Source organism: Caretta caretta, chromosome 10 (genome assembly GCF_965140235.1).
Source record: "Caretta caretta isolate rCarCar2 chromosome 10, rCarCar1.hap1, whole genome shotgun sequence".
Lineage (NCBI taxonomy): Eukaryota > Metazoa > Chordata > Testudines > Cheloniidae > Caretta > Caretta caretta.
This window is the reverse complement of record NC_134215.1, coordinates 9,468,274-9,491,168: the sequence shown is the minus strand read 5'-3', so window position 1 is coordinate 9,491,168 and position 22,895 is coordinate 9,468,274. Positions and strand designations below refer to the sequence as shown.

The window sequence follows — 22,895 nt, the reverse complement described above, 5'->3', positions numbered from 1 at the left end:
AAATATGGTGAGATTCGTGATAAACTCATAAGAGTTGGTAACGCTGGTTTCAGCTTCGTGTCTATAGAACCCTGTGAAATTTCTGCAGCTTCATATTGGATTCAGCCCTATTAAATTGTATAGGACTTTGCCTGAAGGCCTGTCTATCTGCTATCACAGGCTACTCCCTCATTGAAAGCATTTATTGTACCCTGTTGCAAACAGAGGACAACACTTCAGGCATTTATTAATTAATTAAGCCTCAATCCTGCAGTCGGATCGTGCAGTTTGTGTATCAAGCAGCAGGGTGGTGGCCTTACATTGTGAGATGCCAAGCCACAATGAGGCCCGGATCCCATCAGTGGCCTCTATGTGCTATCACATTACACAAAAACAATAGTATTATGAATGGGAATGCATTCAATCAATATCAAGTGAAATAAAAATAGACATATAGGAAAAATTAAACCGATCTGTTTAGTCAAGTTTTGCTCAATGACCTGAAAATGGGGCATACAGACTGCATACAGCTGATTGTAGGATTAAGTTTCTTTAGATTTAATTTGACTTCAGTTAGTTACCTTTATATTGTTTAAAACAATTTTTGAGCAGTAAAACCTAGACAAGAATCCATCCTCATGGGTCAATGCATGTAAGAGAACCTTCTTATTCTGTATTTAGCTAAATGTATTATTATTATTAAACATGTATGTTGTGAAACCGCTACCGCAATTGAGGCAGTCACTTCATTGCTTCATTGAGTTAGGCACTGTGCAAATATATAGTGAATGACCATGACAAAACCACAAATTTCACTGTATCTGTGCCCAGAAAGATTGCAAGGGGGGCAGTGAAATTTTTTTAAAATATATCTTAAATAGTGTCAGGTAACAGCGCCTGGGCTACTGAAAAGCGAGCCCCAAAGCCCACGTCTCCCATCCATAGCAACGGATCCATGCTGATGTGGTTTGCTTTGAGCAAGGCAGCAACTCGCTCTACTTTGTTCCACAAGTGATACTCCATCTTAGACTTTAGCTCCAAACAGACCGAGAGGTTGCTCACAAACTCCTAGCATAATTCAAAACCATGACTCAGCATTGCATATGTCAATCAACCCCCTGAGAAGTCATGGAAAATGACCCTTGGCAGCAGTTACTGATCCCTCCAGCACAATTCCGGCTCCGCCTATGAGTCACCGGGTGGCCCTTCCTTCCTGTTCTGATTGGTGTATTCAAATGAAGTTTGACATCTAGCTTTGCAGGGCATTGCAGTTTTGTTTTCACAAATGAATTTGTTCATTCAATGGCTTCCATCAGGATCCATTTTCAGGAGGGAATGCAAAGGCCTTGCCAATATTTGGAATTATCCCTGATCCAGCAAGCGTAGCAGCTGCACTGAGGCAAATCTCAAGTGTAAACAAAGAAAGCTAAGGTAGAGCTCACCCTACTTTTGTAACCCACGCCCACTTGGTGTGGCATTTTGTCCCCTTCTTGTGGTGACTGGGCCACGTGCAGAGGTTGATAAGTCTTGCATACCGTGTGCTGTTGTGGTTGCCCCATCTCAAAAAAGATATATTAGAATTGGAAATGGTACAGAGAAGGGCAACAAAAATGATTAAGGGTATGGAACAGCTTCCATATGAGGAGAGATTAAAAAGACTGGAGCTGTTCAGTTTAGAAAACAGATGACTAAGGGGGAGAGGAATATGATGGAGGTCTATAAAATCATGAATGGTGTGGAGAAAGTGAATAGGGAAGTGCTATTTACCTTGTCACATAACACAAGAACTAGGGGTCACCCAGTGAAATTGATAGGCAGCAGGTTTAAAACAAACATAAGGAAGCATTTCTTCACACAGTGCACCGTCAACCTGTGGAACTCATTGCCAGGGGATGTTGTGAAGGCCAAAGTATAACTGGATTCAGAAAAGAATTAGATAAGTTCATTTCTATCACCAGCTATTAGCCAAAATGATCAGGGACGCAAGCCCATGTTCAAGGTGTTCCTAAACTTCCAACTGCTAGAATCTGGAATTGGATGATAGGGGATAAAGCATTCAGAATTGCCTTATTCTGTTGATTCTCTCTGAGCCACCTGGCATTGGCACTGTCAGAAGGCAGGATACTGAGCTAGATGGACCATTGGTCTGACCCAGTACGGCTCTTCTTATATTCTATAGCATCAGCTAACAGAAACACCTCTTTAGCACAAGGTGCAGCAGCTGACGCTTTAAGATTCAGAGTTATAGGGTTCAATCCCCACGACTGATAACTCACCCAGGAATGTTATATTACAGTTTCAAACAGATGGAGCGTGCAAGTTACCTCATTTGCATTGCTGGGTACTGACGGCAGAATCTCAAGTACAGAAGCCACCAAAATGATGGATTTTCTGTAGCTACATGTATGATTTTAGATTTTGTTTTCATATAAAGGGGTCCTTAAAGATGACCTAGAAAGGACAAAAATGAGTAGTTGCTCTGTTTCTCTCTGAAGTCATGAACAAGGCATTAAAAGACTGGGGGGGGGGGCACCTACTTTTAAACTTAGAAATATCAGGAGCCTTAAGTCTTGTCATACCTGTTTTGCTAGCAGTGTCCCTTCGAGGGCCCAGAGCTATGGAGTGAGAGCTCTTTCAACCCTTGATTGTTTGATGGTAGAGAGCGTAGCATCTTTTACAAGTCATGTTTTATGTTCACTGTTTGGCAGGTGCTGGAGTTAAATAGAAGTTATCAAAACCAAACCAAAAGGATATTTTAAAGTCCAAATAACAATCACACAGGCCCCTCAATCAGGATTGACTTGCTTAGTATGGGTGAGATCACTAACCTGCCCATTCTCTAGTCATCCATATAATTTTTCAGGAAAAAAGGGTAGACAAGACCTGAATTTCCAATGTAAAATACAGGCAAAATAAACAACTAAAACAACAGGGCCATCATGATAGGCGTAAAACACCTGGAGGGCAGCGCCTGTTCTGTGCCTCCAGAAGGTGTAGTTCAGAAGGTGAAGATGGAGGGAATGTAAATGTGGCTGCTATAGGGACCATTAAGGCTCCCAGTGTAATTTAGGCACGCTGGGTGTGGCTGTAAAATACAGCAATCTCCCCGGTGATGGCCAGGCATTGCAATGAAAGTCGGAATAGCTATAATAGCATATGATATGGCCCCATTCCTCTCGCCACCAGTTTGCCAACTACTTGGGAATTATGGGCAGTAGGGGGTCAGCCAGAGCACAATGCCATGTCTAGCAACTCTATAATGTAGTTTAGCAGCCACTTTGCAAAAAAACCAGACACCACTTGCTTCAGAACATGGAACTCTTCCTCTGAGCACAAAGAATATTTACAACCCATTTCAATGACAAAATCCCAGTCAAAACATTCTTTATCTGCTGCTTGACAATAGACTTTTCCCAAAGGGGGCATGTAATGCATTGACACCATATGATAACTTAGTTTGTTTGCATGAGTTTAACCTGCAGCCAACAGCTCTGCACCTTCACCCTAACTAGCTATACTTTCTGTTAACTAGAGCTTGTAAGGCCATCTGTAACAGCGCCATCTGGTGACACCCAATAATATTCCAGGTGGTTGGGAAACATTGAAAAGTAAGGAGGCTGATGATCAATTAGTGCAGGAACTAAATCCCAAAAGAAGAAACAATCTCCTTTACCAAGGACATACTAATCTGTTTTGATAGCTTGCACCTGTAAGCTGATCGGTGAGGTGACTTCCTTGTTCCCAAGCTGATTATAGATCACACATCTTGCTGCTGGTGTCTGTCTAGATCACTAGTGAAAGTTGAGCACTTTTAGTGGAGAAGGATGAAAAATCAGGTAAGTCTGGGCCCAGTTAGCCTTCTTCTCCCAATCAAATGAAGTGTGGCATTGACTGGGAAGTTGAGTTAAGGCTAGATGGCTGAGGATTAAACCCATGACATGGTGTCTCAAAGACAGTTGAGGAAGGTGAAGCTAAGGCAAATGGGAATTCTTGGGCCTTCCAGAAGGATATGGAAAAATCCCCTAAAAAATCCAAATGAGGGTGGATCCTAGTCACTGGCACCCACAATACCGACACACATACCAGGTACGGCTGAGAAATCGACTTACCCAATGGCCAAAGAAAAAAGGAATTCACTTGGATTCTGTATTGTCTGTATGCTGAGGAAGTCCCAGCAGCATTATGTGAGGAGCACCTGTTCACTGATCAGTGACCAGGGTTAGAAGGCCCAGCTAGGTATAAAGTGAGAAAGCAGAGACTGGAACAAGAGGGACTCACCCATCTGGGAAGCTGAGGGCCTTCTTTGAAATGCAAATATATTTGATGAATAAATATACTCTATGTAGCACTGAATCCATGTCGTGGTTCACTAACAAACTCACGCAATGATGGAAATAACACATTGCCCTTCCATAGCCTCTTTCTTCTAAGGAGCTCACGGCCACTCTACCATGGTGGGTATCGTTCTCTCTAATCTACAGCCAAGAGAAGCAGGACAGCGATTGTGAACTTGCGCCTGGTCACAGTGAGTCAGTGGGAGCAGAGGGTATTGCGTCAACATCTGCTGACTCCCAGGCCTCTGCCACAAACAGTGCACGGTGCAGGACTACTTTTGATTAAGGACACGCATTTTTCCAATGGCCAGTGATTCAGTGAGGCTAGAGTCAGTATTACCCCCAAACCTATGAAATGGCTAGAAATAAATTCCCAGATCTAACTCAACACTAATTAGCGTTAGGAAGAGATGACTATGTATAAAAAACATCCCCTTGCTCGCTAAAGGAAAACACCCCAGGAGTTCAGAGTCCTGAGTAGTGAGTAATGTTTTCCCCAGGGTGACACAAAATTCTTTTCTCCAGCATGTAATCACTAAGAGACACAATTACCAAGCCTTATCCAAGGAACCTAATAAGAATCTATACAGCATTGGCCTGCTAAACCCAGGGTTGTGAGTTCAATCCTTGAGGGGGCCATTTAGGGATCTGGGGCAAAAATTGGGGATTGATCCTGCTTTGAGCAGGGGGTTGGACTAGATGACCTCCTGAGGTCCCTTCCAACCTGATATTCTATGATTCTATGTTGCTTTGACATGGCATAACACATGAAGTTCTTGGGTAGCCAAGGCAATAAGCCATACCAGAAGAACCTTGTAAGAAGCATGTGCACTTCACTGGTCGGTTGACTGTAGCTGCAAGGGAAAAGAATCAGAGAAGCCCTTGCAAAAGCATTTCCCAAACCACTTTGCTAACCCTGACCTCACTGACCAGCCCTCGGAAGCAGGAAACACAACTGCTGCCACCTTACAAAAAACATCCTCTAGTGAAACAATTCCCCTGTTTCATTACATTGCTATATGTATATATGCTCTTCCTGCATCTGTTACTGCTGAGGATAGTTGCCTGGCCACTTAGATCTTCATAAATAAGCTGCCTCCTTCTGTTTCTTTCCCCTGCACCTCTTATGTCACCATCTTCCATTTGTATCACAACCACCACAACAGTAACTTCTTCAGTCAGAAAGGAAAGCAGGAGCTTGACTTTTATACACGAACTCTGTGGGATCACCACGCTTTAAGGACAAGCTAAGAGACATGGGTTTAGCTCATCCTCTATCCCCCGAACACGTTTGGAAACGGAGTTTCTGTAAGTAAGTATATATTAATAGGGTGACAGACCAAGACCAGTAGACCCAAAAGTAAGCTGAGCTCCCATCGTTAATACACTGCCATTCATGGAGACAGAACGCATAGGTCTGCAAGCTGAGAGATGGTTTATATTGTAGGCAGCTTGATAGCTAGGCAAAACAGGACAAGGCTGAAAGAGCAGATAAAGAAAGCTTATGCTCAAATAAATGTGTTAGTCTCTAAGGTGCCACAAGTACGCCTTTTCTTTTTGTGGATACAGACTAACATGGCTGCTACTCTGAAACCAGATAAAGATTGAATTTTAGCCTCAAACTGGTTCCTGCCTTCATTCTGTTTTAAAGGGTGATCAACTGGCAGTCCTTTAGCACTGGTAGGCTATAAAAACCTTAGAAAATCATTACAGAGACTAGATCAGCCTCAGTTTCTAGTCAAAAGAAAAGGAGTACTTGTGGCACCTTAGAGACTAACCAATTTATTTGAGCATGAGCTTTCGTGAGCCACAGCTCACTTCAGCTCATGCTCAAATAAATTGGTTAGTCTCTAAGGTGCCACAAGTACTCCTTTTCTTTTTGCGAATACAGACTAACACGGCTGTTCCTCTGAAACCAGTTTCTAGTCAGCTGCTCTCAACTGGATGAGAGAGGTGAGGGCCTGACCCCACAGAGCTGTGCCGTTGTTCATGCTGGAATGTCCTCCTTTGAATCCCTCAAGGCTACCTATAGTGTAAAAAAAATAAAAGTTAATACAGACCTCACAGTGTATGTAGTGGAGAGGCTGCAGTGTCTAAAGAAACCCTGGGTAAGCCAATTCACCCTCTGTGCCTGTCTTGTTTGTCTAGGCAAGTTCTTTGGCGCAGGGGTTGTTTGCACAGTACCCAAAATAATTGGGGCTTGATCTCTGTCAGGGTCTCTATACCAGCCAATTACATGGCCTGTATATCTCTCCCTTGTCTCACTGCCATCCTTTTAAATGGATGGCTCTTTATAGCAGGGCCATGCCTAGCCCAGTTTGGTTGCTCTATAAATAAAACCCCTTCTTCCCTGAGAGTTTTGCTATTGACTTCCTTACAAGTGGTTACATCAGACAAAAGGGAAACTAGTGTTTGCAAGCCTGGACAGTCATTAAAGCTAGGATTAAGCATGAAGGGGCTTCATGTATCTACTCTTACATTGCCAGGCCAAGAGGTATGCAGCAGATTAATGCCTCTGCTAACTGCCTTTTGCAGATAATGTAGCTACTATCAATCAGTTTTGCTTATAATGAGGGTTTAATTATGCTAGGTACCAGATTCCTGGGAAGTTTTAGCATGGATAGGAGCATGTAAGATTAAAAATGACAAGTGCCTTGTGACAGACTTCAGTTCTGCTTGGGGCACATCATCTCACCCCACACAAGATCAGAGCTCCCAGGGTTACATCTTATTACTAGAGTGTAGGGCAGGATAGAGAGCTACTGTAACTCCTCTTCCACCCTCTCCCCCCTTCTGGCATGACCTTGCTGGGGAGCCTGCTCATGTCATTACCTCCATGCTTGATTTGCAGAGCTGTTTAGCAACCTGCAGTTGGAGGTGTGGGTGCTCAGTTCTGCATTACACCGTCATCTGTGTCCTAGGGCCACTAGGGAGTTGCAAGTGGAGAGAAGTGTAGTGAACAGAAGGGAAATGAAGTCAGCTCCGGTCCATTCCTGGCTGCTGGGTTTAAGCAGCCCTTTAACCCCACAAGGAAACTATTCTGCCCCTTACAGATCTGAGGGCACAATAGGAGAGATTCAGTGTGACAGCAACATGCCTCTGCTTTTTGGCTGTAGCAGACCTACCCACACCCTTCTTCCTCCTCCCCACAATGGGCCAGGAGGAGGATTGCTTTAATTTCACTATGACAGTAGTATTGGCCATCTCTGCTTGGATTCTTCTAGGAGCAAGCAGATGGAAGTGGAAGCAGAACAAGGAGTGCATACACAGTTTAAGGACACAAACTGGTCACCCCGGTGAAGTCTGCCTGCTTTAGCCTAGTGGCACCTAATGGCTCAGGACTGGCCTTTGGTAGGATCTAAGGAATGAAGCGGAGAAGGTTCCAGGAAAGTCTTGCTGTAGGCTCTGGAGTAGGTGCAGCCAGTGTGAGCTCTGCACCACATCTTGAGCTTGCCTTCCCACCCACCCTCACTCCAGCTGGGAATGGGTGTTCTCCCCAAACCCAGTAGCTGGACATGATCCACGTGTGCAGTGAAGTGAGAAAAAGTCAACACCAGCCAAGCCTCTATTGTGTGCACTTTTATTTGAACTGGTCTTAAGTCAGTGTACAGATAGCCCCTCCCCTCCCCCACATACTGGCACCATTTCTCATTGGACTATCAAGGGGCACTGTAAAGCCTTCATTCACATCTAGAATTGGGGAACACAGCCCATTTGCTTGACCAAAAAAATCAAAGAAAGGATCAAGTGTGTTTTGTTTTAAGGCGGCAGATACAAAGACACTTGTTGGGTTACATAATTTACCGACAAGCATTACTCTAACACCTTCATTATGGCATTAGCTCCTTCAAGCTGGGCTGCTACCTCCACAGAGGCAAGTAACTTCCTGTAACAATGCATTATGCAATATTTGGAATGACTATTAAAAAACAAATGTACAATCAAAGTCCTGATGCATTGTAGAACTTTGGGGACGTTCGCGCCAACACGTTAAGACTGCTGCTGTCACCTTCACCATTCCAGTTTTTAAATCCTGAGTCAAGCGCCAAAAAAAACAAATAAAGCCATGCCAATCTCATCTTGTTTTATGCGCAATTATGGGTTTTATCAAAGGTGGGATGTGGTAACAGTCCGGTTTAAAAGCATTTGCGGTGGACAATGGATGGTCCGGATTCGTCGTACTCCTGCTTGCTGATCCACATCTGCTGGAAGGTGGACAGAGAGGCAAGGATGGAGCCACCAATCCAGACAGAATACTTGCGCTCAGGGGGGGCAATGATCTGTAGGAGACAAGAAAGTTAAATGCTTGTATCAGTTGCCAACCACCACCACTGATGCTATTCGAGCTGGATCAGTTTGGGTGATATCCAACAGGGCACACCCCTTCCGAAGTGCTTCCGCAACTTAATGAAAACCTTTGGTTCACTAAATAACGATTAAGACCAGGCCTGTTGCAAGCCACTAGATTTGCCACATTAAAAGACCCACAGTAGCCTGAATTCACTTTTCACCACCATATGGCATTAATGGTGAACAATGTTTGAGTGGCAACATCCCACATATGTTCAAGTTCGGAACAGTATTCTTTGTCAGCCCATTTGCACCAGGGCTTCTGGCCAAGGAAGACTATTCACATGGTGGTACTAACATCACCTGCCCCAGAAATTGTGGTACCACTGTCAACAAAATACCATCTAAGATATCTATGATTTGAACTCATGGCTTCTATCCCAGGGACTTAACTCTTAATTAGGACAACCCCACCCACTGCTGGAACATGAGCAGAGAGCATAAGTTCTGGAGTCTCCAACATACCTTAATTTTCATTGTGCTAGGTGCCAGGGCTGTGATCTCCTTCTGCATTCTGTCAGCAATGCCTGGGTACATGGTGGTACCACCAGACAGCACGGTGTTGGCGTACAGGTCTTTACGGATATCCACATCGCACTTCATGATGGAGTTGAAGGTAGTTTCATGGATGCCACAGGATTCCATACCTAAAAGGAAGGAAGCAATAGTAAGGTCAGTAAGATACCAACTAGCTAATCACAACCTAAAATAGTGTAATTTAGCACGCACTAAGACTGCCTCAAGCATACATCACGCAGAATCCAGCACTGGATAGAGGCAAGTGCTCCTTTCAGCCAAGAAGAGATCTCTTGCTTGGCTTCACAACACTTACAATTATTCTAGACCCATTGTGTGGTAAGCTATGGGCCATTCAGAGTCACTTCATGGGGAGGAGGACTTCACCACTAAAGCTTGGTGGGTATAGTTTGCCCATCCCACCCTCTCCTACACAATGGAGACTTACCCAAGAAAGATGGTTGGAAGAGGGCTTCTGGGCACCTGAACCTCTCGTTGCCAATGGTGATCACCTGACCGTCAGGGAGTTCATAGCTCTTCTCCAGGGAAGAGCTAGACGCAGCGGTGGCCATCTCCTGTTCGAAGTCCAGAGCAACGTAGCACAGCTTTTCCTTGATGTCACGCACGATTTCCCTTTCGGCTGTGGTGGTGAAACTGTAGCCTCTCTCTGTCAGGATCTTCATGAGGTAGTCCGTCAGATCACGGCCAGCCAGATCCAGACGGAGGATGGCGTGGGGGAGGGCATAACCTTCATAGATGGGCACAGTGTGGGTGACACCATCACCAGAGTCCATCACAATACCAGTGGTACGACCAGAGGCGTACAGGGACAACACAGCCTGAATGGCTACGTACATGGCTGGGGTGTTGAAGGTCTCAAACATGATCTGTGGACATAAAAGAGGTTAAGTTGACAGGATGTGACCAAGAGGCTCAATCAGCACTCACAAGAAACAGTTTGCAGCAAGTCATGCAAGTGTCCTTATGCTGCAGAGTGTGGCGTCTGCAGACTCAGGATTTGGTCTTCTGGAATAGGAGACCGTACCAATCAGCTCTGAGCTCACAGCAAACCCACCAACCCAAGCTCAAACCTTGGAAAGATGAATGGAAAATATGGACTAATGCAGCTGCAACACAGCAACTGTTGCTATCCACATCTTAGCTTTCTCACAAGCTCTAGAAAGCTATGTTACAGAAGTCACTCAGGGCAGGTGAATGGGTTAGTGTCACGTTAGAAACAGCAGTTAAATGAGTTGCTAGTTTAAAGTCAGCAAGAGGAAAAACCAGCTTAGGAAGAGCAAATAAAACCTGTCAAGATCCAGCAAAGAGAAGACTCAGGTCAGGAAAGGAAAACCCTGTAGAGAATAGCAAAGGAAAAAAGATGAAAGCATGCAAGGGAGGAATGCTGGCCAGCGGATCTCAAGTCAGCTGGAGCCAAATGATGGAGACTGGGGACCAAAGCCCTCTTACACACCTGTGTCATCTTCTCTCTGTTGGCCTTGGGGTTCAGGGGAGCCTCTGTGAGCAGCACAGGGTGCTCCTCAGGGGCAACTCTGAGTTCATTGTAGAAGGTGTGGTGCCAGATCTTCTCCATGTCATCCCAGTTGGTGACGATACCGTGTTCGATGGGGTATTTCAGGGTCAGGATACCTCTTTTACTTTGGGCTTCATCACCAACATAGCTGTCTTTCTGGCCCATACCAACCATCACACCCTGGAGAGAGAAAAGTCAGAGCCGATTAGTCAAACTTGATCCACCAACTCTGAAGACAATCCATTGGCTGACTAAACCCCAGGCCTGTTCCTCAGCCATGGCAGCTAGCGTTCTCTTTAGGTTACAGGACCTAGGAAGCCAGGCCATAGGTACAAAACTTCCCCATCCCAGTAGAGATGGGAAGTTTTACTGGCTGACAGTAAGATGAACCAAGCTAGGTCATTTCTTTTCGCTCCTACACAGCCATGCATCTGTGTGTACACAGAGGACAGAGATCAGAGACACTATGCAGTGTTTTCTTCTGAGCTTTAGGATTCATCGCACAAGACAGGCAAGGTGCTACTCCATTACATACCTGATGTCTGGGGCGACCAACGATGGATGGAAAGACAGCGCGAGGGGCGTCATCCCCAGCAAAACCGGCTTTGCACATACCGGAGCCGTTGTCAACAACAAGCGCAGCAATATCATCGTCCATGGTGAACTGTAAAGGAATGAGAATGTCAGCAAGCTTGATTAGCTGGGTAACAGATGTTGCCCTTTAGTTTATTGAAGTCTCCCTATGCTCCAGGGTTTCTGGAAAATAAACTTGTAATAGCAGCGAGTGTCTCATGGTTTGGGAGGAAAACCCCATGCAGTAAGATTAAACCATTTGCTTGTGCGCCACCCATTTCCTTTCTCACTTCCTGTTTGCAAGCTGCTGGACTTCTCCCTTTCAGCCACTAGATGGTGCAAAGCACTGCATATTTTGCCTTTGCACAGATTTGGGACAAAGGAAGTCCCTGCTCTAGTCTCACATTATTACCATAAAAGGCAATGGTTAGAGCAAGCTTTGCAAGAAGCCAGTAGTGCAGTATGTAGCCAGCTTTTGGTGGACTGATTAAGGAGACAAGCCACTCCCCTCCCTTTTCAAATGAGGCATATGGCTGTGGCCACTCCCTGCAAGAGGGAGTGTGCCTGGTACCAGCACTAGGGGTGTCTGAAGCACAGGGTTAAGAGGACAACTGAACCAGTTTAAAAAGGGGAAGTTACCCACACCCTGCTTCAGAGAAGCAGCATGTCCCTGGATCCCACCCTGTTGGGCACACTGGCTCTATGACTAGTTAGACCAGTCATGCGAGCAATTGCATTAGCTTTCACAGATCATTTTGAAATAGTCTCCCACTGACCTAACCCTAAGAAAGAAACCTGCTTTATATACATTTAATTAGCTAGCCAAGTTTAATTGCAGGTTCCCCACCAGCCTCAAAACCCTTTACATTTCAGACACTGATGAATATGCCGATGCCAGAGGATTAAGACAATGCTATTATGCAATTCACACACACTGGCAAGGAGAACTCAGTAAGTACTGAGACTAAAGTGCCAGGTTTAGAGCAGCAGCTCCACCAGTTAACTGAAGACTCAGATTCTCCCCACCTGTGCCTGCCCCCCCCTTGTACCAACCTAACAAGGTTGCTCTGGGAACCTAGTTCCTTCACCCCACTGTCTGGGGAGGGAAGCAAGGCTTGGCAGGGATGAATCCTGGTTTTTTTGAAAATGCATTTTAAACCAAACTAGCAATAAAACACCACATCTCTTCCCCCTATTCTCAGGCAGAATAACCCTTGATCTGTGCACCAAGGCCAGAGACACTAGCCATCTGGACCCACCGGGACCCCACTCCTTCCCAGACACTAGGGACAATGCCCTCAGCAGAATCAGGTTTCAGATCATTCTTCCTGGATCCACCGACCCCTTAGAGCCCCCTAAGAAAAAGGTGTCTCCAGTGTAACCACCGCATAGGATGGATGGATGGTGCGGGGGGGGGGGGAGAGAAGAGAAGAAGCAGCCACCTCTCAGAAAGAGCCAGTGTGCCTTCAACAAGACAAAGAGACCCCCTCCTCCCCGCCTATGGGCCGGGAGACTGATTCATGGCTTTCCCCCCTCCCCATCCTGGGCAGGGAGGATCCTCCCTCTGCCTCCCCCACCCTCACCCAGCATGTGCTGAGCTGATACAATAGGAGTACCGGCTTTCTGCCACCGGAAGCAGCAGCTCTGGAGTCACACCCTACCAGCTCTATGGGGCAGCGAACAGATCTCCCTTTCCAAAGGGGTTGGACGAATCCTAGGGGGGAAAAGGGGCTGAGAGGCACTCGCCCAAGCCCCTCTTTTGGGCAGCAACAGTGGCCCACCAAACCCACCACTTCCCTCCCCTTCTTAAACCATGTAAAGCTTTGGACTCCCGTCCTCCTCCAGCCTCTAGTCCAACATCAAATCCCTCTTAGGCACCGAAGCAAGCAAACCAGATCACAGCCCCAGAGCCGTGTCAGCAACACTGCAAGCCAAGAGACACTCTACACCCACAAACACAGATTAACTGGAGGCAAACTCCACCGCACCCCCCCCAACCTCCCCTGGTCACAGCCATGCAAAAGAATCCGTGGATCCATCCCCCCTTTGTACAAGCTCACCATGCAGTCCATCCCCACTTCCAGCTACGGCCGTGGACAAGGAAGATCGCGCCCCTCCATGCTCAGCCCTTCCCATTTTGGTTTGTGCACTTTAGCTTTGCACACCAAGAGCGAGCCTCTCCCCAGGAAAGGAGCAGCCCCTACATAAATCTTGCAAGAAAAAAAAACAAAGCAACCCCATAACAGCCTTCCAAGGGCTTTCCCTTGGGGGGGGCAGCATTAGACAGCCGCAGCGTTTAGCTGGAAGCCATCCGCATTCAGCCCCTCTTGGGGGGCTTTTCGATGGGGCAAGAGCAGTGAAATCGAGTCCCCTCTCGCCTCTAGCTAAGAAGGGGGCCCTCAGAAACCCAGCCCGTCCTCTGTGCGCCCCCCCCCCCCAAGGAAAGCGGCTCTGAGGAGGGCTCCTGCCCCCCTTCCCTTACCTGGAGGAAGTTGCAAGTTTAAACCCTAGGCGAAGAGAGGCGGCTCGGCTGGCTGGGGGGGAACGTGGCGCGTGCAGAAGGAGCTCACAGCGACTCCAGCCCGCCTCGCGAGCCGGGTTTTATGGGGCCAGAGCGGTAGCGCCCTAGCCATAAAAGGCAACTTTCGGAGCTAGCCCTTCTGATTGGCCGGGCCGCTGCCTCTCCCGAGCCGCTTTGCACATTGCAGCAGGGCTTTTTTTTTTTTTTTTTTTTCCCCTCCCCTCTTGAAAAAAAAAAAATAAAAAGAGAGAGAGAGAGAAGCAGGAGGGGTGGGGGAGGGCTGCTCCTGGCTGCCTGTGGGTGCAGTAGCCAGGCTGCTCCTTTCCAGGCTTGAGCCCACGCTCAGTGCCATAGCAATGCAGGGTGGATTCATAACGAAACGTGCAGGCAGAGGCTGCCTTGCTGCCCTGCCCGTGCACCAGCCTCTTTCCTGGGGGGAAGGGTTCTAGTGGCCCAGGCCACTGTGGCTCGCCAGGGCCTGGGGGTCTTACTGTCTCCCACCCCACCCGCCTGCTACCGATTCCTGGCCGCCCTCGACGGAGCGTGGCGTGCTTGGTCGTGTGGCGCCCGGTGCCCCACAGCTGTCCCCTTCAAATAACCTCCCCGCCTCGGCACTCCAGTGAAAAAGAGGTTATCTAGAGCCTGAGCCTGCGAACGCTGCAGGGGGCTGGCTACTGGAAGAAATGCCTGGCCTCCACTGGGGCCACACGCCACTCAGCTGCGAATGGGCCCTGAGACTGCAAGGTCTTCTGGACCGGAACCTTAGAGCCACTTCTCTGGCCTAGCTGAGGTCCCCCTCAGTGCAGGAAGGGGTTAAAGGCCAAGGCGGCTTACTCTGGGGATGTCCAATGGGCCTTCCTGGTCCCCCAGGCTAAATTAGAGTAGCCTCAGGCAGCAGCAGAGTTCCTGTCCCCAACTGTACCCCTGGAATATCCCCTACACCCCAAGCTGTGAAAAGGCATGGCCTACAGCTGGTTATATCCGCTTATACTAGGGGTACTCCTAGTGGGCAGAGCTGCTGTCTTTATGGCCCATTTATGCTGGGAAAGCAGCACCAAGAGGTCATAGGGCAAAGGAAAATTGGACCCTATTGTCCATATGCTGGATTGTTAACGTGCCTTTGGCACCAGGCAAGTAATAATCATCCAGAACAGATTCCAATTTAAAATTGAATTTAAGGGGCAAATTCACCCCCACAAGGCAGTGGACATAATGGAGCTGCTCTTGCTGCCATCATTGGTAAAGGTGGCCCTTTAACTCACCCACCCAAGGAGTATTACGGTAACTTACAAAAACTGTGAAAGGTCTTTGTATTAAGATTGAATTTGCTGTAAATGTGCGATATGGTACCAGCACCTGATCTGCTTGCTCCCTGTGTCACAGTGGGAGTTAGGCACCTAAATATCTTTCAGAGTAGCAGCCGTGTTAGTCTGTATTTGCAAAAAGAAAAGGAGGACTTGTGGCACCTTAGCGACTAACCAATTTATTTGAGCACAAGCTTTCGTGAGCTACAGCTCACTTCATCGGATGCCACAAGTACTCCTTTTCTTTTTTCTAAATACCTTTGTGAATCCCACCCACTGGGGGCAGGTCTACACTTAAAAATCTGCACCGGTGAGGCTATGCCATTGGAGTGCTTCAGTGAATATGATACTATGTCAACAAGAGAGCTTCTCCAGTCTGTGTAATGAATCCACCTCCGGGAGAGACAGTCGCTTATGTCAACAGGAGAAGCCCCCCATCGGCATAGCAGTGTCTACACTGGGGATAGGTTGGTATGATTGTCGCTCAGGGCGTGTATAGTGCAGGCCTGGCCTGAGTAGTGCTTAGTGATTGTTGTCTTAGGCCTTGATCCTGGCCTGAGCTCTCTGCAGATGGAGGCCTGCAGCCACTCATTTGCACACAGGTCATTGTAGGATCAGACTTAGCTGGATCTTGGGAGTTCTTGTTCCTTTTCCATTTAGCTGTTTGGTGCCGAGCTAAACGTGTCTTTGTGTGAACCGTTCCTCACTGCGTTGTATTTCTGCAGTTCTGGGTTTCATTATTATAATAAAACATCATTTCAAAATACAGGTTAGGCCATCATAACAGTAACAATACCCAGCAATTACATAGCACTTTGCATCTTCAAAGCACTGTACAAACTTTAAGTAATTAATCAAGTTAATTAAACAGTAGCGTAAGTAAAGTGTCAGCCTCAACTCACAATCTGTTGCAGTTGGCAGCACAGACTTACTGTTACTTAAATGTAGGTCCTTTCAGATTTAATCCCAGTGGTTTAAAACACAAAATCCCCTGGAAAATGCTAACAATGTGTGCTATTTATCAGACACCTCCAACTGGTACCTTTAAGCCGGGATGCCCCAAAGGAGCGTGGCCCTGATCATATGGTTAGGTGAGGCTCAGGTGCAGAGGGACAACGGGGTGATGGGGTACCACGTCATGGGAAGGGCTGCTGGGACAGTTTTACAGCCTGTTCCTTGAAAGGCCTTTGTCACAGGAGAGTCAAGGAGATTACTCAGGTGAATAAAGACTACCTGAGTAGAGGTGTGCAGGACTGGGCCTTCATTCAATTAACAGGATGCCTGAAGGGAATTGCTGTTCCGGCCATTTAATGTTGATCCTGCAGGCTGAGGGTTTTGTTTTGTTTTTTTTGGTGGGGGAGGGGTAAGTACATTATCTCCCCAGGTAAGATGTATCATGGCATCTGTGCTATGTGGAACAAACAAGGGAAGAAAGCAGCAGGGAAAGCTGTGTAAACAGCCTCAAAACAGAGCTCTGTAGTTGCTTGGGGAGGGGGATACCATGGGATATAACAACTGTATCAACCCATTTATGGATTGGGCCAGGATCTTGTTCCCATCCTATCATTTCCTATGTTGCTTTCCTATGTTCTATTTCTTTGAATTCACCCCTGTGCAGAGGGTCTGTGCCCAGCAGTAGCCCTGTATGGGGCCAGAATCCAGAATCCTGCAGGATTCTCAGAGGAGTTGGGAAGGGCTGGTGGCATCAGGCCTTGGTTCCTTTCTTCTTCCTGTGGCTTAGTGCTGAGGTGCCCAGAGAACAGCCTGTGGGGCCAATGGCTTCCTAAGAGGGGGGAAGACACACTGATCCACTGCAGGATTGTATTGCTGGTGAACTCAAGCCACAAGCGATTTCTAGTCATGTGTCAAGGGCATGATAGCCAGGAGAAAATATTAAGCAAGCTCAGGTTCCTGGTAAATGGGCAGTGTGCCCCCCAGACTCACAGTGCATGGAGCCCCTTGTTTTGAGGGAGCTCTTTTCTTAAGACAGGGGTGGAAAGGGCTGCATCCGCCCCAGGTAGCACCAGGAGAACTGCTGCTGCTGCCACCAACAGCCATCGTGGGTAGGAGGAAGGTGGGGGCTGAGAGGAGGGTATCTTTGTCTCATAGCTGTAAAAGGACCATCCTGCTCCACCACACGGCGGATGCTCTGTTCCAAACTCTGTGCTGGCTTGGGTCACATTGCCATGTAGAAAGGTTGGACCAGACTCTGCCCTCGGCTTCGCTGGTGCAAATCCAGAGTAATTCCAGGGCAATCAATGGAGCGCCTCCAGATTTACATGGGTGTCATTGAGAGCAGAATGTGGCCCTTTGTGTTATTACTGTGCTCTTAGCTATGAGGGGGTTCCCCTGGGTCCGTACTAGCTTTGTTAGGCTCTGAAGATACACACAGTGTGCACCCTATCCAGGAGAACCCATATGGTATCAAGAACCTGCCTAAAGGAACATGAGTATGCCACATGAACCTGACAACCACATTCCATGCATATTGCACCATGAATGTGCTCTGTTAATTACGCTATGCAGGGAAACCCATAAGCCACAATAGACCACTGGTGTATGCACTATGGATGGGCTCTTAAATGATACTGTGATCATATACACGTGCAAAGAGGCACTCCGCTTACACTGATAATGTTCTTACAAACCTACTCTAGATCTCCTCTTATGAACATACAGAATACAGCCTGGTGAGTGCAAAAGCACCTTGCCAAAAATGTCCAGCTATAAGGAATGAAATAAAGGTTACTTAAAAACCTCAGGGTTTTCCTTAAGGAGGGGTGGAGAGGGGAAAGAGGGGGCTGAGCATAGGAATTTAAGGACCAGGCACTCCTGAGCTCAAATCCTGACTCTGCCATTGACTTTCTCTGTGACTTTAGGCAAGTCCCTTAATCTGTCTGTGTCTCAGCTTCCTCATCAGTAAAATGGGGCTAATTGGTTAATTCCCTACCTCCTAAGGGAATAATTAATGCACTGCTTTGAAAAGACTGCTTGGTGAGTACTATCTGTCAAATAGGAGATGTTCCACGGCCTGGATGAATGATGGCTGCCAAGGAGTAAATGAGGCAAGGGGAAAGGTTACATGGGAGAGTTGATAAGGGACCAGAAAAAGCACTACCATTTGTTGGGGGAAGGGAACAGAGAACTCCCATAGTAGGGACTGTGAAGGAGGCTGACATGGTCAACATCTGCTTTGTTGCTGTTCTCAGCAACAAAGGATGAAAGGAGCAGGGGGCTCAGGCAGATAAATGTTAATGAGGCACTAGAAACATCAGGATTCATAAGAGGCAAGTGAAAGACTCCTGAGATAAGAAGTGTATCAGTCAGCAGGCCAGATGCAATTCATCAGCCCTGCAGAGGGATTGAGCAGAGGAGTCACCAAGCTCCCCTGTATTTGGGGAGTCATGCTGAGAGGGCGAGGTGTGATGGGGGATGGCAGATGTAGGTTGGATCATTTAGAAGGAAGGGGAAATACCTGCCCGATAGAATCACCTAACATCCAGGAATATTGGAGCAAATCATAAAGCAATTTGGAAACACTGGAAAAACAATAACAAAACCCCTGAACCTTAAATCCTTTTCATGCAATGGGAATTTTGCCTGCACAAGGAGTGGGCCCATAATAAGTAGTTAGCAGCATGGCTTCGGTCATTTCCTTTGAGGTAGAGAAAAGCCAGGGTTCAAGTCTCCTGAATACAAAGTGGATTCTTTACTGAGGCTGCTGATCACAGACAGATAGCAAGGTCCTCTCCACACCAGACTGACTAGTACCACGTGTACTGCCAAGGAAGGGACTGGCGAGAGACTCCAGGTTAATATCAGCTAGCACATAAACGAACCCAATAGCTTTTGGTGGCGTGTGTAAGGCGCTCATCCACCATGGCGATGGGAGTGGCACAGGAACCTAAACGGAAGAGACCAGGCAAACGGAATGCGATGGGCACATTCTGCAGCAGGTCAGAGCAGAGTTGTAGGGCCTGGGTCTCCATTGCGTCATCATTTACACGTGGGCCAGGCGAGTAGATAGTGGGTGTCAAAGGCTCCCATTCTGATCTGAACCTCACACCCACCTCCCTGCTGGCTTGAGGCAAAGCTCCATGGTTGGTTCGGATTGCACCTGGACTAGATTGCCCATCCCTATCTGCACCTGCAAGGAAGTAACACAAAGAGGGGCGAGGTGGGAACGTTTTCAAGGGTGAGTTTAGGGATATAGCAGAGAGCGAGCCACAATTTGAAATTGGACGTGGAGCAACAGAAAAGGCTGGATCTTGTCCTGAAAATGCAATGGAGGGTCAGTTTCCTACTCACATTCACTTTGGGATTTTGTTATTCTTCGGGATAGGGGACCAACCTGTCTATGTCCAGCCAGGCCCTTGACATCTGAGATGTGCTGCTGTGAGAAGCCAAGAAAGATACAGGTTAAATACCAGAACAGGCTTTACAATGAGGTCTGTCAAAGCCAATGGCAGTTGAAGGCACAAGTTCCTCCCATGAGCAGGCATTGTGAAACCGTCAATGTAGACTTTAGGAGTTTTCTTTGTTTCAGTTCACTTTTCCTTGACTTCCCCTTGGCCTGCTCTGCAGCGTTGGATCTCCCTGGCTCATGGTGAACTCATCCGTAGGAGGATGCTCTGTGCCCTGCTGTGGTTGATACAGCTGGGGCCTAGTTCTCAGGAACTATATTCTACAGCTCTGCCTTCATCTCCATCTCTTGCTCTTTTTAAAAGAAATGTCACACCCGGGCAGCCTCACTCATAGGACACTGCATCCACTTTGTTTTCAGCTTGTCCTTCCATTCCCATAATCGGAGCTTGCTTTCCCTCATCATGTGCTCTGGCCATTAGCCTTCTCAAAACGTCCAGATAGCACTCTCTCCCTCCTCCCCGCCAGGCAGTGCCTCCATGGAACTTTCCAGTTTATTATGTGAGAGAAAGACCCCTGAGGGCGAGCTCCGACCCCTCCCCCCATGCCCAATAGAAGAACCTCGGAGCAAGAACCCAAACGAAGCTGTGTCCCATGCAAGGATTCCTTCAGACTCTTCCTTTCCCAAACTGTTGCAGGGGGTTCCTGACAGGGGGTGACATGAGACGGACTTGTTCTAGCCCACCCCTGCCCCTTCTGAGGAGATGCATTCTGGAGTCCTCTCCTCCGCCCCTTCCCTACACGGACGCTCATTCGCTCTCTCACTTTCCACCCTCTAGCCACAATGAGGAAGAGAGATGGTGACACTGAGCCAAAAGATGCTAAGAAACCCCTGGAAACTTTTGAAATGAACAAGTGGGGTTTTTAATAAAATCCCCTCAAAGAGCTTTTTTTCTAGCATTGGCTTTTCCCTCCTCTTGTGCTCGTGGGGCAGAAGGGAAGGCCCAGCCCATGACATCTTAGTTCATAGATTTGCAGGCCCAGATCCTGAGTTCCTTACTTCACTTTTAGTAGTCCTCAGTCCTGCAAAACTTCCATCATCTTCAATGGGCATCTCAGCAAGGACCTCCGGGTTTGGTCCATAGGCATTAGAGATGGGAGAGATTTGGTCACTCCAGCTAGTCCTTCCTCTTGTCAAGCCAGCATGGGATTGTTCCCGACAGTGTATCTCTGACAGGGTCGTCCCACCTATTTGAAATATCCCAGGCAGTGGGGCTTCCATCGCACCCGCAGGTGTTAAGAAGTCTCTCTAGCCTGAAGCTTTGTAGGGACAGTCACATTTTTCCTTATTAATTTAAGTGTCTCCCCTGTGCCACCGCAGACAACTCCTCCCCTTCTAGTATTTGTAGACTATTATCTTTGCCTTGAGCTTTATATATTCAAACAGCAGTGCCTCAGTATGATCCTCTGAGAAGCCGCTCCAATTGATCAGTGCCTTTGTGGTAATGAGTTGTATGCAGCTACCCTTGCAGAGCTGTATGCAGCGGGGGCCATCCCCTCTGTGACCTGATGCTTCTGCATGGGTAGGTTTAAAATTGCAACAGGCGTATACTCCATCTACAGCCCAAAATTGTTTGGCCTTTTGGCTTCAATACCAAATTTGAAAGCTCATGTCTAACTCACTATCCTCCATCCCGTGTTTCTTTCAGCAGTAAGGCATCATTGGTTTCTTTTTCCCATAGAAGAGATGGGCCTGACTCTTCTTTCACTTAAATCGGTTTCACACGAGTGAAATACTCTTGACTCCAGTGGAGTCACTCCTGATTTGCACCAATATGCGAGCAGATCCTCTGCATTTGTGTTAACCCCCCCAGATGTAATAGCTTGTATATTCCCGAGCTAAGACTCATTTTGTCTCTTGCTGCCCCCATTTCAAATCTCTCTAGGCCCCTTTGCACAGCTTCTCTGTCCCGTCTGGGGTTTGTAGCTCCTCTCAGGTTAGTTCCATCTGTGAATTTCATCACTGCGCTGTTTACCCCTTATTTCCAGCTCATTAATAAAGACGGGGGAACAACAAATGTTTGGTCAAGTGTGACAGCCATTCACTCAATTCAGGAGAGCAGCATTCTCACAGGAGAGGAGTCCCCGTCGCATACATGTTTTTTATCTGTATCCCTTTTTAGAAAAAAGGAAGGGTTTTGTATGTATGTATGTTTTGCTTACAGACTTTCTCCTCCTAACACAGTTAGAACTTGGGGATACCATTATTTGCTCTTTCCCTCTCATTCCAACCAATATAAAAGCCAGGGCTGGTGTTAAGGGGTCGGAAGCAGGGCAATTGCCCAGGGCCCCATGCCACAAGAGGCACCGCAAAGCTAAGTGCTCAGGCTTCAGCTTCAGCCCCGGGTTCTGTAGCTCAGGGCCCCAGGCTGCAGTCCTGCACGGCGGGGATTTGGCTTTATGCCTTGGGCCCGAGTGAGTCTAATGCCGGCCATGCTTGGCGAACCCCCTGAAACCTGCTCACAGCCCTCCAGGGGGCCGCGGACCGCTGGTTGAGAACCACTGAGCTAGATCAGAAAAAGGCCCTCCTAGTCCAGTATAATTATACTGATAAATTTCCCCTCACACTAGCCTGAGTCCAAGTTTCAGGGGACATCCCTCCATCTAGAAATAGGGGGAATGAGAGAACAAGAGGGTAATACTAAATAGCAGGCACCCCGGCTTCTTTTGAAATGTGTCAGCTCCCTGGAACCATTCATCACCCCAGTGATTCAGCCTGAAACTCAAACCCTGCATCTCCCCAGTCAGGATTAAACAACAATCTGCCACAGCAGTGTCGTAGTTGCTTGGAAACTTTCTCACACAGTATGTTCTCCATGGATTTGTTACGTGGCCCATAAAACGTATCACAAAGATGTGAATGTGACGCACTCTATATGATTTTATAAAAGTATGTTGATGAGTGTGAATATAATGTAACTAAAATATGCTTCATGCAAAAGGCCTCTTGTAAGGTATCATTACAAAGCTTATAATCTACTGAGCGTGGTCATCCTATTTGTATAAATGTATCACTCTTGTATCTGAAACTAGAAATATGATATATAACTCTGAGGGCCTATTGTAATTATGCAAAGTGTGGGCCACTAAGGGTGCTTTGGAATCTTGATGGTTCCCACTAACCAGGACAATTGGCTGTGGATGGCTCTGTTTGCACGCAGGCCTTCCTGTGAGTCAGGCTGGGAAGAACGAAGGCTTGGGGTCTCACAGGAAATGTGACCATGTCACCAGGTACTGAAATCCATCTTAAACCTGGTGCTTTTCCATTTGGGGGGGGACCCAGAGAGACAAAAGATTCCCGCCTTGTGCCAAAGCCATATAAGGGGGTGGAACAGAACAAGGGAGGGAGCCATCATGAGGAA

General features: G+C 47.3%; 1 protein-coding gene across 1 annotated transcript; it reads right to left on the bottom strand.

Annotated features, from left to right (window-relative positions):
- Positions 1 to 7,879: 7,879 nt before the first annotated feature.
- Positions 7,880 to 13,914, bottom strand: ACTB (actin beta). Its single transcript, XM_048866357.2, has 6 exons — positions 13,769 to 13,914; positions 11,249 to 11,377; positions 10,654 to 10,893; positions 9,628 to 10,066; positions 9,129 to 9,310; positions 7,880 to 8,593 (listed from the first exon to the last, which is right to left on the bottom strand). The coding sequence occupies exons 2-6, from the start codon at positions 11,369 to 11,371 to the stop codon at positions 8,450 to 8,452; spliced, it is 1,128 nt and encodes a 375-aa protein (XP_048722314.1). The 5' UTR covers positions 11,372 to 11,377; positions 13,769 to 13,914; the 3' UTR covers positions 7,880 to 8,449.
- Positions 13,915 to 22,895: the final 8,981 nt, after the last annotated feature.

Bases quoted from the DNA above. Each gene is read 5' to 3' on its own strand.
- ACTB (XM_048866357.2), bottom strand. From the start codon at position 11,371: ATGGACGATGATATTGCTGCGCTTGTTGTTGACAACGGCTCCGGTATG. The intron at 10,067-10,653 runs GTGTGTAAGAGG...TTATGTCCACAG, and splicing joins ACAGAGAGAAGATGACACAG to ATCATGTTTGAGACCTTCAA. The intron at 8,594-9,128 runs GTATGTTGGAGA...TGTCTCCTACAG, and splicing joins CTAGCACAATGAAAATTAAG to ATCATTGCCCCCCCTGAGCG.